The 15779-nt window shown below is 37.4% G+C and overlaps 1 protein-coding gene across 2 annotated transcripts in view; it reads left to right on the top strand.

Annotated features, from left to right (window-relative positions):
- LOC126929676 (calcium-binding mitochondrial carrier protein SCaMC-1) overlaps positions 1-15779 on the top strand; it is a 55791-nt gene that overhangs the window by 22641 nt on the left and 17371 nt on the right. For both annotated transcript variants that reach the window (XM_050746263.1, XM_050746257.1), the window contains exons 4-6: positions 10597-10708; positions 13004-13162; positions 15497-15649. In XM_050746263.1, coding sequence (XP_050602220.1) covers positions 10597-10708; positions 13004-13162; positions 15497-15649 — 424 coding nt within the window. The remainder of the gene's footprint in view (positions 1-10596; positions 10709-13003; positions 13163-15496; positions 15650-15779) is intronic.

The raw sequence follows: 15779 nt of genomic DNA, 5'->3' as shown, positions 1-15779 counted from the left end.
TTTTTGATTTGTGGTTACCAAAAAACATCTTAAGAGTTATAATAGTTTATTTTAGCTTGACAACTTCATTTTTATTGCAAAAACCCTCCAAAACAAACAAACAAACAAAATCTACACTTTTACTTAATCCCTTAACATTTTGAATTTTTGATGTCACAGTTCACATTTTTTCATATTGTGTATCCCTTAACAAATTATTTTAGCTATTATTACTTTTAATAGTTTTCTCTTTTATCTTTCCTACTACAGATATAAGTGATTTGCATACCATCATTACAGTATTAGAGTATTTTTAATTTACCTGTGTACTTTCTTTTAGCAGTCAGTTTTATACTTTAAGATGTTTTCGTGTTACTCATTAGCATATTTTTCTTTCAGCTTGAGGAACTCCTTTTACATTTCTTATAAAATAGGTGTGGTCATGATTAACTCCCTCAGCTATTGTTTGTCTGGGAAAGTATCTCTCCATTTCTGAAGGACACTTTGCTGGGTACATTACTTTTGGTTGGTATTTTTCTCCTTGAACACTTTGAATATATCATCCCTTTCTCTCCTGACTTGGTAGGTCTCTGCTGATAAGTCTGTTGCCAACCATATTGGGACTCTCTTATATGTTATTTGCTTCTTATCTCTTGCTGTTTTCAGGATCCTCTCGTTTTTAATTTTGATAGTTTGATTGTAATATGTCTTGAGGTAGTCTTGTTTGGACTGAATCTGATTAGAGACCCTTGACTTTTTCTGTATGTAGAGATTTACATCTTCAGGTTTGGAAAATTTTCTGTTACTGTTTCTTTAATTAAGCTTTTTACCCCCTTTATCTTCCTTTTCTCCTTCTTTAACTCCTGTGACTCAAAACTTTGCTCTTTTGATGCTGTTCCATAAATCTTGTAAGCTTTCTTCATTCATTTTCTTTTTTCCTTTTTTTTTTTTTTCTTGAGACGGAGTCTCGCTCTGTCACCCAGGCTGGAGTCCAGTGGCCGGATCTCAGCTCACTGCAAGCTCCGCCTCCCGGGTTTACGCCATTCTCCTGCCTCAGCCTCCTGAGTAGCTGGGACTACAGGCGCCCGCCACCTCGCCCAGCTAGTTTTTTGTATTTTTTAGTAGAGACGGGGTTTCACCGGGTTAGCCAGGATGGTCTCGATCTCCTGACCTCGTGATCCACCCGTCTCGGCCTCCCAAAGTGCTGGGATTACAGGCTTGAGCCACCGTGCCCAGGCTCTTCATTCATTTTCATTCTTTTTTCTCCTCTGTGTATTTTCAAATAACCTGTCTTTGAGTTCATAGTTTCTTTCTTCTTCTTGACTACTTCTGCAGTTGATGCTCCCATATTGTATTTTAATTTTGTTCATTGTATTTTTCAGCCCCATGATTTCTGTTTGGTGTTTTTCTTTTATTATTTCAGTCTCTTTATTACCTTTCTAATTGTGGTCACTGATTATTTTCCTAATTTCATTGCATTGTTTCTTTGTGTTTTCTTGAAGTTTGCTGAGCTTTCTTAAAACAGTTATTTTGAATTCTTTGTAAGTTCATACATCTCTGTTTCTTTAGGGATGGTCACTGGTACTTTATTTTGTTTCATAAGTGATGTCATTTGTTCCTGATTGTTGTCGATGGTTGTGGCCCTGTGTTTATGTCTGTGCATTAGAAGAAGTAGGCGCTTATTTCAGTCTTTGCAGACTGGCTTTGTCTGAGAATGCCCTTCAACAGTTAGCCTGTCTAGAGATTCTTTAATATTTAATTAAATATCTTTAATATTTTGAAGAACTTTCAAACTGTTTCTAAAGTGTCTACACCATTTTATAATCTCAGCAGCAATGAATGAAGGTTTCAGTTTCTCCACAGCCATATCAATACTCATTACTGTCTGTCGTTTGATTTTTTGATTTTTATTTTTTGAGAGACAGGGTCTTGCTCTGTCATCCCATCATCCCATTTGGAGTGCAATGGCACAATCATGGCTCATTGCAGCCTCAACTTCCCTGGCTTAGTTAATCCTCTCACTTCCTGAGTACCTGGGACCACAGGCATGTACCACAATGCCTGGCTACTTTTTATATTTTTTTGTAGAGATGTGGTTTTGCCATGTTGCCTAGTGTATTAGTCCATTCTCATGCTGCTATAAAGAACTGCCTGAGACTGGGTAATTTATAAAGGAAAGAGGTTTAATTGACTCATAATTTTGCTTGACTGGGGAGCCCTCAGGAAACTTACAAGCATTGGTGGAAGGGGAAGCAAACACGTCCTTCTTCACGTGATGGCGGGAAGAGCAGTGCCTAGCAAAGAGGGAAAAAAAACCCTTATAAAATAATCAGATCTCGGCTGGGTGCGGTGGCTCAAGCCTGTAATCCCAGCACTTTGGGAGGCCGAGGCAGGCGGATCACAAGGTCAGGAGATCGAGACCACCCTGGCTAACACAGTGAAACCCCGTCTCTACTAAAAATACAAAAAATTAGCTGGGCGTGGTGGCGGGCACCTGTAGTCCCAGCTACTCAGGAGACTGAGGCAGGAGAATGGTGTGAACCCAGGAGGCGGAGGTTGCAGTGAGCCGAGATCGTGCCACTGCACTCCGGCCTGGGCGATAGAGCCAGACCGTGTCTCAAAAAATAAAATAAAATAAAATAATCAGATCTCATGAGAACTTACTCACTATCATGAGAACATCAGAATGAGGGTAACCTCCCCCATGACTCAATTACCTCCCACTGGGTCCCTCCCATGACATATGGGGATTATTGGAACTATAATTCAAGATGAGACTTGGGTGAGGGCACAGCCAAACCATATCATTTTGCGCCGGTCCCTCCCAAATCTCATGTTCTCACATTACAAAACACAGTCATGCCTCCCTACAGTCCCCCAGCTCATTCCAGCATTAACCTAAAAGTCCAAGGCCTCATTGGAGACAAGGCAGGTCCCTTCTGCCTATGAGCCTGTAAAATCAAAAGCAAGGTAGTTATTATACACAATGGGGGTACAGGCATTGATTAAATACACTTGTTCCAAATGGGAAAAATTGGCCAAAATGAAGGGGCTACAGGCCCCAGGTAAGTCCAAAATCTAGTGGGGTAGTCAAATCTTAAATCTCCAAAATGATCTCCTTTGACTCCATGTCACACATCCAGCTCATGCTAATGCAAGAAGTGGGCTCCCATGGCCTTCAGCATCTCTACTCCTGTGGCTTTGTAGGGTACAGACCCCCTTCTGGCTCTCTTCACAGGCTGGCATTGAGTGTCTGTGGCTTTTCCAGGTGAATGGTGCAGACTGTCGGTGGATCTACTATTCTGGGTTCTGGAGGATGGTGGCCCTCTTTTCACAGCTCCCCTAGGCTGTGCTCCAGTGGGGACTCTGTGTGAAAGCTCCAACCCCACATTTCCCTTCTGCACTGTCCTAGCAGAGGTTCTCCTTGAGGGCTCCACCCCTGCACAAACTTCTGTCTGGACATCCAGGCATTGCCATACATCCTCTGAAATCTAGGCAGAGGATCTCAAACCTTAGTTCTTCTGTGTACCTGCAGACTCAACACCTTGTAGAAGCTGCCAAGGCTTGGAGCTTGCAGCTTCTGAAGCCATTACCTGAGCTGTACGTTGGCTTCTTTTAGCCACGGCTGGGATGCAGGGCACCAAGTCCTGAGATTGCACAAATCAGCAAGGCCCTGGGCCTGGCCCATGAAACCATTTTTTCCTCCTGGGCCTCTGGGCCTATGATGGGAGGGCCTTCCCTAAAGACCTCTGAAGTGCCCTGGAGGCATTTTCCCCATTGTCTTAGTGATTAACATTTCACTCTTTGTTACTTATACAGATTTCTGCAGCTGGCTTGAATTTTTTCCTCAGAAAATAGATTTTTATTTTCTGTCACATCATCAGGGTGCAAATTTGCCAAACTTTTATCCTCTGCTCCCTGTTGAATGCCTTGCCACTTAGAAATTTCTTCTGCCTGATACCCCAAATCATCTCTGTTAGGTTCAAAGTTCCACAGATCTCTAGAGCAGGGGCAAAAAGCCACCAGTCTCTTTGCTAAAGCATAACAAGAGTCACCTTTGCTGCAGTTCCCAACAAGTTCCTCATCTCCCTCTGAGACCACCTCAGCTTGGACTTCATTGCCCATATTACTATCAGCATTTTGGTCAAAGCAATTCAACAAGTCTCTGGGAAGTTGCAAACTTTCCAACATCTTTCTGCCTTCTGAGCCCTCCAAATCTCTAAGAAGTTCCAAACTTTCCCAGTCTTCTTCTGAACCCTCCTAACTGTTCCAACCTCTGCCTGTTACCCAGTTCCAAAGTCACTTCCACATTTTTGGGTACCCTTTTAGCAGCACCCCACTCCTGCTACCAATTTACTGTATTAGTCCATTCTCATGCTGCTATAAAGAACTGCCTGAGAATGGGTAATTTATAAAGGAAAGACGTTTAATTGACTCACAGTTTCGCATGGCTGGGGAGGCCTCAGGTAACTTACAGTCATAGCAGAAGGGGAAGCAAACATGTCCTTCTCATGGTGGCAGGAAGAAAAAGTGCTGAGCAAAGAGGGAAAAACCCCTATAAAACCATCATCTCTCATGAGAACTCACTCACTATCACGAGAACAGCAGCATGGGGTTAACCACTCCCCATAATTCAATTACCTCCCACCAGCTCTCTCCCACAACACATGGAAATTATGGGAACTACAATTCAAGATGGGTGGGAACATAGCCAAACCATATCATCTAGGCTGGTATTGAAATCCTGGGCTCAAGCAATCCACCCACCTTGGCCTACCAAAGTGCTGGGATTACAGGCATGAGCCATCATATCTGAACTGTCTTTTGATTTCTTTTGATTTTAACAATCCATTGGTTCTGCTTCTCTAGATAACCCTGACTAATATATAATTGGTATGAAGTGATATCTCATTGTGGCTTTGATTTATATTTCTTTCATGGCTGGTGACTTTTTTTGTACTTTTGGGATATTATTATTATTATTATTATTATTACTAGTGTTTGTACTTCAGTAAAAATGTTAAAAACACTTTTTAAAGGCAGAAAGTGACCAGAGTTTCCTATAGTTATATAACCATCATGGACCTTCCCTCAAGTGCTTAGCCATTAGTGTTACTCATGTCACTCCAAATGTCAGCTTGTTTTCTTCCATTTCACTGTCTCTTTGTGTCCCAAACCTGAATTCATGGGAAAAACATCTAAATAGTGCTTAATATGGTTTGGGTATTTGTCCCCTCCAAATCTCATGTTGAAATGTGACCTTCAGTGGTGGAAGTAGGGACTAATTTGGTCACGAGAGTGGATCCTTCATTAATGGCTTGGTGATAAGTGAACTCTATTAGTTCATGAGGGCTGCTTGTTTTATGAGCCTGGCACCTCATTTCTCTTGTCCTTCTCTCACCATCTGACACACTTGCTCACCTTTTTCCTTCAGTCATGAGTAAAAGCTTCCTGAGGTCTCACCAGAAACTGAGCAGATGTTGGTGCCATGCTTGTACAGTCTGTAGAACTGTGAGCCACATAAGCCTCATTTCTTTATAACTTCCTGAGTCTCAGGTGTTCGTTTAAAATAACGCAAAACAGATTAACAGTGCTGATTGAAACAGCTGTGACTAGGTCATCACAGTGTGAGAGAGGAGTCACTGGGTTGAAATATAGCTTCCTACTTACACCTGTTCAGTAGAAGCTATAGATATGAAGTAGCTAAAGCAGGCATTCCCTCTGAAACGGGTTTCACATACATCATAATTATCTTCTGCTCTCATTTTTCTTTTAGGCTTTCATCTCCATCTCATTTCCCATTTCCTCTCATTTTCATATCTTTAGGTTTCTTTCTCCACAATTATTCAGAACCTTGGAACCCTTCACTCCAGTTATTCTTTGTCTGTTCAACTTGTTTCTCTGCTTCATGGCTCTTATGGTTTGTAATCATTGACTTATTTGTGTATCTCAGTGGTTGGGAGTACAGTTTGGAATTAAAATGCCTGGGTTGAAACTCTTAATTGTACTCTACTTACTAGCCTTGTGACTGTAACAAAATCCTTAACCTCTCTTTGTCTGTAAAATGGAGAGTATAGTAAATACATGGGCTTGTTTTAAGGATTAAATGAGTTAACATGGGAAGTACTTAGAACAATGCCTGGCAAATGCTCAATGAATATTGGGTATTGCTTGCTTTTGTTTAGTGCTCGTTGTTCCCACTGAGGGCACAGACCATGTGTATCTGGTTAACAGTTCTGTGTCTACCATATTACAATAATGGACTCTCAGAAAATACTGAAGAATATGTTAAAGAATGAGTAGAATTATGCTACTGAAAAGGGTGAGTTGAAGGTAGGTAGGGGAAAGGGCACATACAGTCCTGGAAGCAGCATATATGGGGAATGGGTCACACAATGTTTCTTGGTACTCTCTAGACCATAGTGGGCCACCTCTTAGCTAGTGGTCTATGGATTATTTCAGTAGTCTGTTGGAAACAGCCATGGATGTGATAATAATGACCCATTTGTGAGTTTTAAGAAAAAGGACAACTACAATACTAGATAATAGTGTGTAAGTTAAGAGGGGAGGGGATGATTTATTTTAAACTGTTCTAAAATTGTTACCTTATTTAGGATGGTGGGGTCAAACATTAAGTTTAGACTTTGTTATATGTATGTGGTAAAATTTCAAGGTAAATGATTGAAACTACAGTAGTTGAGTATATAACTTCAAAACCAGGGAGGAAAGAAATGGAATAAGAAAATAAATACAAAAACATAAGATTCAAACAATCCAATGAAGGGGAGAGAGGAGAGGGAAAAACATAGAAAGAAAGAGATAATTAGAAAGCAATAGGTAAGATGTGAGAAATAAATTCAAGTGCAGTAAAACTCCACTAAAATGTGCCCTGCAATAATGTTGGGGCATGATTTCCCTTCATTTCCATTCTCAAATGGGGCAGGCTAAATAAAGTTCTTACCCTGTTTCCATGGGGGTTTGAGGTGGGCGACTAGTAAGTTAGAAGATAATCACCTTTTGATCAGTTAGAACTTTCCAATTAATAAAAATTAATGTACATTTTGTCAGAAGGTAGAGATTGTAAGATGAAAGAACAAGCAAAATAAAGTCCTACTAACCAAAAAAAGAAGCTGGGGTAGCTATGTTAATATCAGCTATGGGATAGCTATGTTAATATCAACTAATTTAATATTAATTATTATTAATAATCTATTCATAATAGATTATATAGTAAAAACATTAGTAAAAATAGAATGTCACCACATTTTAAAATTCAGTATAAGGATATAAAATTTTTAAGCTGGTTGATAAAATTCTGGGGATAAATTGGCAAATCCATCACAGTGGTGAGAGATTTTAACACAGTTCTTCCTGTATTTGGTAGGTCAAGCAGAGAAAAACTTTAGTGAAGACAAAACATTTTAAATACATAAGCTTGATTTAATGGGCATGTAATAGGACCTTGCATCAAAAAATTAGAAGAAATATTTTTTCTTAGGTGCATATGGAACATGTATAAAAATTGATTTCACAGTAGGCGGTAAAGCCAGGTTCAACACATTTCAAAGAACTGGTATCACAAGAACTACTTTCTCTGACCACTGTGCATTAAAGTAGAAGTCAGTTACAGACATAAATTATAAAAATGCCAATATTTTAAAATGCAATATACACTTCTCAACTTATGGGTCAAAGGAAATCATAAGTGGAAATTCAAGGACACATTGACTTGAAAACATTAAAACTTATGGAATATTTCTAAGATGGCACTTGTAGGAATTTTATAGTCTGAAAGCTTTTATTAGAAAATAATTAAGTCTGAAAATTAATGTGCTAAGTTAGGGGAGAGAAACTGGAATAATCTCAAAGAAGGTAGGAGGAAGGAGGTAATAAAGAATATGTAGCAAAGATGCAGTAACAGGATCAACAAAGCCAGAAGCTGTTTGTTGGAAAAGGCAAGCCTCTGGAAAGATTGATGAAGAAAAAAGAGAAATGAGATGTAAGTAAATCATGTTCAGTTACAAAGAGACACATAAGAACTTTTAAAAAACTGATAAAATATTATGAATTATTAATGCCAATAAATTTGAAAACAGACAAAGTAGATGAATTTCTAGAAAAATAGAACTTACTGGGACTGAATCAAGAAGAAATAGCTGATAGTACCTAAGCAATTGAAGAGATTGGGTCAGTAATTTAAAATGTTCTCATAAACAAAACGTTAGCCCCAGATGGTTCTTGCAAATGATTAAAGAACAGATGTACAAACATTTCCAGAGTGTAGAAGTACACTATCCTATCCTTTCTAGATTGTTTAACACCACAAGCAGACAGTCTATGAAACAGGGAAATATAGGCCAAGATACCTATGACTTATATGTAAAATTTAAAGAAAATGTTAGCAAACTGAATCAGCTGTATTAAAAAATACACCACAATCAATGCATTTATAAGAGCAACTTAATGAAATTTATTAGAAGACATTAAAGAAGACTCAGTATAGAAAAGATGTACCTTCTCTCCAAATTGGTAATAGAGATTCAGTGCCATTGAAAAAAACCCACCTGGTTTTTTTTGAGGAACTTGTCAAGCTGAGTCTCAAATTTATATCAAAGAGCAAAGGCCTAAGAATATCCAGGACATCCATGAAGAACTGTAAGAAGCCAGGGGCCTGCCCTATCAGATACCAAGGGTTGTTACTAAGCCATAACCAAGTCAGTGCTATTTCTACAGAAACAGACAAGTTAACAAATGGAACATAATAGAGAGCCCAAAAACAGACCCATCCATATTTTGGATTTGTCACATGAAAGAAGTAGCTTCGCAAAACTTTGCAAAAAGGAGAGTGTATGCAATAGATGATGCTCATGCTCGTGCTCATGCAGACAAAAAGGAAATTGGGACACCTGCCTCTTACTGTACACAAACATCAACCTAAACGTGAAAGTTAAACTATAACAGCTTGAGGTGGTGGGGAAGAAATATCTTTATCTCAGTGTAGGGAAGAATTTATTTTAAAAAGAAGACACAAAAAGCCATACACAGAAATGAAAAGACTGTATTCAACTACATTAAAAAGATTAAATTCAGCTGCATTAAAATCAAGAGCATCTGTACTTGGACAGCGTAGAGTGGAAAGACAAAGAGAAGGTATTTGCCAACTTATAACTTGAAGGATTAGAATGAACGATATAAAGAACTACATAAATAAGAAAAAGATATACAACCTGTTAGAAAAATGGGCAAAGACATGAACAGCATATTTCACATGGAAGAAACAGCAGTAGCAAATGAACATGGTAAGAGATGCGCGACATCTTTAGTGATTTGAAGGGAAATGCAAGTTATACCCACAGCAAGACTATCTTATCTAAGAAGTTTGTCAATACACTAAATGTTCTGTGGTTTTAAGCTACAGAGTTTGTAGTTCATTTATTTATTCAATAAATACTTGGTGGCAGGCACTGTTTTAGAAACCTTGGTTATAACTTTGAATGAAATTTTAAAAAAATCCTTGCCTTGTGCAGGCTGCTTATGTGTGGGAGGTTGGGTGGTGGGGTCAGGCAACAAACAATTACATTAAAATAGAAAATAGTGATATAAATAAAGCTATAAATATTGCAACCCAGAGTAATACTATAAACATAAGTAGTGACTAGGACTCTCATGCAGATATACCTCTGTGCTGGGACAAGTGAAAGTTTAAGTGTAATTTCCCATGTGCAGGTCAAAATGAAAAAATGACACTAGAAAACACAATAATGAGTATCTGAAAATTGCATTTTATTTGACTGCTATCCTTTTGCATCATTTTCATACTAATTATAGAATAAAATTTGTAGGGTGCACCAAAGCTTTTTAAAAAAAAAAAAAAAAATCCATTAATTCAGTAAATAAATGAGTACCTTCTTTGTGCCAGCCGCTGTAAGAGGTGGCCCAAAGAAGGGAATAAAACAGTCAAAATCCTGGCACATTTGGAATTTCTCTTAGGAGAAAACTTAATTGCCAAGAAACTTGTAAAACAAGCCAAATATTAATGATAAATATTTAAGACTACAATATGTTAATTTTAAGATTGAAAATGAGGTGCCAGGATTTCTTAAGACGCAAAGGCACAGTCACTGAGAGTTTGATTTTTTACAATCACTGTTAATTTTTTAATTTTTCTAACTTGGAGGAAATTGATAACATGTTTTGAGTATATTTCAAAACTACATTCAAATGTTGCAATAGAACATTAAGAATTATCTTCATGATTCACTAAGTGCGTGAAAAAATGGATAGTGAATCTATTCATTACCATCTTTCAATATTTTATCTTTCAGTTTTTGTGTTTTGTAGCTCATTGGCAGAGTTTGACAGAGTGCTGAAAGTAGTCTTTGGTGAGCTGGCTGTAATTTTGGGACCCATTTTTATGTAGATAATTAAAACTATCTAACAGAACCATAAAATGCTTGCTGCCATTTCCAACAACCTATATTTGTGGATGGGGTTTTTTAATTTAAAAAGAATATTATGTTAGAAAAGAAACTGTCATTCTGTAAAGTGGCCAGTATTGTTAGTTTTATGTATCAATTTAGTTTTGTTCTTTGATCTTTTTTTTTTTTTAAATTTCAGCATTGATGCTGATGGGACAATGACCGTGGACTGGAATGAATGGAGAGACTACTTCTTATTTAATCCTGTTACAGACATTGAGGAAATTATCCGTTTCTGGAAACATTCTACAGTAAGTGTACTTTATGTATTTATACTTATTTGGAGCTATAAACCATAGGTACAGTTATCAACCAAGAACACTCTGTAACACTTATGGGCCAGGATACCTGAGTCCCAGTAGCTCCTTAACCTGTAGAGTTCTATTTATTCTATTAGGCATAGATTTATAGAGTTATTTAAAAAAAAAAAAAAAAAAAAAAAAACAAAAACCCAAGACTGCATAAATGTCCATTCTGAAAACTTGGAAGAAATACCACCTTGATGAATAAGCTGTCCAGCTTTTATCGGCATTTATGTATTCTGCCATAGGGAAGTGTAAAAGTTGTAGCCTTTTCTTTTACTTTTTTTTTTTTTTTTTTTTTTGAGAGGGAGTCTCCCTCTGTCGCCCAGGTTGGTGCAGTGGCGCGATCTCAGCTCACTGCAAGCTCCGCCTCCCGGGTTCACGCCATTCTCCTGCCTCAGTCTCCCGAGTAGCTGGGATTACAGGCGCCGGCCACCTCGCCCGGCTAAGTTTTTGTATTTTTTAGTAGAGATGGGATTTCACCTTGTTAACCAGGATGGTCGCGATCTCCTGACCTCGTGATCCGCCCGCCTCGGCCTCCCAAAGTGCTGGGATTACAGGCGTATTGTCCAAATAATCTCAGCACCTCATGGTTGCTAAGGATCTGTGTCCTTGTTTGGTCAGATTTGCTTAGATTTATCTCTGGCTTAAGGCACTTAAAATATTCATTAAAGGCATTAAAGGTTACAGAATCTTTTTGCTTCGTCTGCTTAGCATTTCATACCAGTTTGTTTTCCACAAAGCTTTCAAATTTTGATTGTTTCATTAATATTCTGCATACTGATGTAAACCAAGTTCTATTATTATGCAATCTGCTCCTGAAACTATTGGGAACTCTCTGAAGGAGTTTTTTTTTTTTTTTTTGAGACTTAGTCTCACTCTGCCGCCCAGGCTGGAGTGCAGTGGCGCGATCTCGGCTCACTGCAACCTCCGCCTCCTGGGTTCACGCCGTTCTCCTGCCTTCAGCCTCCTGAGTAGCTGGGACTACAGGCGCCCGCCACCTCGCCTGGGTAATTTTTTGTATTTTTAGTACAGACGGGGTTTCAGCATGTTAGCCAGGATGGTCTCCATTTCCTGACCTCGTGATCCACCCGCCTCAGCCTCCCAAAGTGTTGGGATTACAGGCGGAGCCACCGGGCCCAGCCTTTTTCTTTTTTCTTAGTGGGCTTGTCTTCTACGCACTTAAGATTTTACTAAATTAAATATGCATTAAATGAAGTCAGGAGTTCACACTGCCACTAGTAACAATGCCTAAGCTTACATAAAGCATTATAAAATTGTTGGCGATTAGTGCCTTCTCAGCTGTATAAAATAATATACTAGTAGTTCAGTTGCCTAGATAAATTTTACACTATGTGAAGTTTTATTTACATAATTCTTACTGTATTTTTTAAGGTAGTTGATAACAGGTGAGACTACAATCATATCTCCATTTTATTGATGGTAGAATGAAGGAAGAGAGGGTTACTACCATAGGATAATAGGATAGCTCCTTCCCCTGGCACTCTTGCTTGTAAAAAAAATTTTATGCCAAAACAATTTAGATAATAGAATTGTAAAAATAATATTATAGAATTGTTTCTCTCAAGCTATGGTAATGTAGAATAGGTTGAAGGGGTGATGATTTGAAACAATACCTCTCCATTAGCTAAATTTTATATAGAATCTATTGCATGTTTTAAATGACAAGTCAGATTTATAAAAATATTTTTATAAACAGTAGAAAATGAGTTTGGGGTATTCACATACACAATTTTAATTTTTATTTACATATTCAAAACATCATGGTATAAAGTGTAATGTGGATATAAATTTGAGATAAAGGAAGTATTGTTTAAGCACTGATGAACTAATTTCTTAAAAGATGTCATCACCAATTGGTTTTCTAGCCTTATGAAAAGTGGTTGCAGTAAAAAAGATTGACTATATCTGATAAAATGCTGCCCTTTCATTCTAACCTAGACCTAGAGAAGAAAAGATACTGTGATTCTATGATGAAAGAAAGTTGTAACTGTTGGTTTTGTATATTGTAATTACTGTTTATTTTTATTTCTTGTGAACTGATACTGTACATTGTTCATTGTGAATAGAAGACATAATCTTTGTGCTCAAATTGGTTTAGTATAAATTCTAGGGAGTGAAGTTCATATTAACAGTAAAATAACATATGATTCTCTCTAAAACAGAAACGTCTTCTGGGATTATATATTTTTAACTAAGGGGATCTTTTTTTCATTTTAACAGGGAATTGACATAGGGGATAGCTTAACTATTCCAGATGAATTCACGGAAGATGAAAAAAAATCCGGACAATGGTGGAGGCAGCTTTTGGCAGGAGGCATTGCTGGTGCTGTCTCTCGAACAAGCACTGCCCCTTTGGACCGTCTGAAAATCATGATGCAGGTGAGCTTTATTATCGTGTGTCCAGGTTTGCCCTAAATATTCTAAAACAGTGAGAAATGTGGTGCTTTTAAAAAGAAGTTTTAAAATTTCTCAGTAATAATCTTTTATACCCTAAAAAATAAATCTATTTTGTTGCTGTTAACTCTGAATTCAGTCCATGTAAGTATGGCAGTGTACCAAACCTTAGATTGTTAGTACGTGTATGTAATGAACTTTTAATCTTTGGCATTCTATGACTATTCAAACGTTTCATTTAAATAATATCTCTAGCTATTCTTGTGGGTTCTCCTTATTTATAGTTTCCTTCCTTTTTATATACTTTATCAAAAGTAAAGTGTTTCTGAAATCTAGAATCTTAGACCAGCAATGTAATTTTAAAAATTGTTCTGGAGCTGAGGTTAGTCTGGCTTTATAGACTGATTTTGTTATTTACTAGCAGTGTAGCATTGGGCTGGCCAGAGTGGAAAGAGGGAAAGGAAAATAATTAATATGTAGTTGCTTATTGTGGTAAGCCAGTTAATGCTTGCAGCAGCCCAGTGAAGTAGGTATTTTATCATTTTTCCAGGGGGAATCTGAGGCCCAGAGAATTAACTTTTCCTTTACCACAAATGAGAGGGGAAATGGAGTATCTTTGCCTCCAGTGCTTTTGGTTCTCATGCTGCATGAAACCTCTGAGGTCTCATTTTCCTTCATTCTGGGATGGGGATAAGAATATCTAACAAGAATGGTTGTGAGAATCAAACAATATCAGGTATGTGAAAATGTCCGGTACACTGGAATAACCTATTGGAACATAGTAGTAGTTTACAAAATATTTTTAAAACTTTGTTATACTTATGGTCAGCAGCTTTTATATTTGTCCATAGATTTCTGGACAAAAAGATTTCTGACAGTATTTTAAACTAGCATTCCTTCAGAATGTACCCAAATCCCAAAATGTATTTAGGGGCAAAGCTAATGCTTTAAAGGAAAAGGAGAGGGGATTGGTGTGTGTTTTTCTTTAGGAACAGTAGTTAAGTTGACTTTTAGAGAACTTGAATAAGCATTTATTTTTTCCTTTGTCCTATTTTATTGTGAAGTTTATTTACTTAAAATAAAATGGATTTCTCTGGAATTTAGTTTCTGCAAATGTGAGGAGTTTTCACAGTCAACCTTCAGGTTCGATACTTCTCTAGAAATACTCACATAACTCACTGAAAGCTTATTATCCCTGGTTATGGTTTATTACAGGGAAAAAATACAGATGAAAATCAGTCAAGTAAGGAAGCTCATAGGGCAGAGCTTCTATTATCCTCTCCCTGTGGAATCTCCGTGTCTTACTTTCCTGGCACTGTTGTGTGACACTAGGCACGGAATATTGCAGACCAACCAGGGAAGCTCACCTGAGCCTTTGGTGTGCAGAGTTCTTATTGGGCCCCATTTTCATACTGGCCATATGGCTGGCCTTCAGAATTTACCCGCTTCTGTGAGTGCGTGTGTGTGCGTGTGAGTGTGTGTGTGTGTGTCTGTTTAGTGGTAATCACCCCTTTTATGTGAGCTGAAACAATCAGAAGAATGTCTGATTTGTTTAATTATTTTTGGTGTATTGGATTTAATCAGTTTTTTCTGTAGGTGGTCATAAGGTATAGTATTTTTAAATGACTACCACATCTGTAGTATAAGCCAAGTAATTTATCAGTATTCACAGGATGGGTACATGTTGTAATGAATTTATTGCCTAGAGAGGCCTCAAATGCCAAAGAAGGTACAATTTTTATTTTTGGTTTCAGGCTGTATGTATACCCTGATATACACAATATCCAAACCATTTCAGACCCATTTACAGTTCATGTCTTACTACTTCTTGAGGACTACAGTAAGATACTACTCCCTGTCCTCAAGAATATAAACAGTATTACCTGTAGTATATATAATATAATATAATATAATATAATATAATATAATATAATTACCTGCAGTATACTTTTTTATTTCTCTTTAACTGAGCTTGTTCATGTTTCAAAGGGTGTTCCATTGCCTGATACATAATTTAGTTAATATTATCTTATGAAGGTTGTTCATAATTTTAATATTCTTCTTGTCTTCTCTCTCTGCTTTCTCACACCGAAGATACCAATTATTCTTAGTTTTAGAGTCAGAGACAGGTGTCTAAAATCATGGCAATACTCCCTCCCATCATTATGTATAATTTATTTTTTCAACCTTTCTATATTTTATTTTCAAATATATCTTCTTGCAGTTAGAAACAGTATTGAAAAAGATTGTATGGTTGCTTTAGAAAAAGTAACAGTAATATGCCAGCAGCATTTTATATCATTCTGCTTTTATTTTTAGGTTCATGGTTCAAAATCAGACAAAATGAACATATTTGGTGGCTTTCGACAGATGGTAAAAGAGGGAGGGATCCGCTCCCTTTGGAGGGGAAATGGTACCAACGTCATCAAAATTGCTCCTGAGACAGCTGTTAAGTTCTGGGCATATGAACAGGTAATTTTTTATCACCTATGGAATTTATTAACAAAGAGGAGTTAGTAAACGGATTCAATAAAGGTTAATGTATAATGCTTTTGGGATTCTTGTTTTAATACACAATAATCTTTCACGTATACTCCATAAG

This window comes from Macaca thibetana, chromosome 1, assembly GCF_024542745.1.
Source record: "Macaca thibetana thibetana isolate TM-01 chromosome 1, ASM2454274v1, whole genome shotgun sequence".
In the NCBI taxonomy this organism is placed as follows: Eukaryota; Metazoa; Chordata; class Mammalia; order Primates; family Cercopithecidae; genus Macaca; species Macaca thibetana.
Note: the sequence above shows the minus strand (reverse complement) of the source record. Positions and strands in the feature narration are given on the sequence as shown.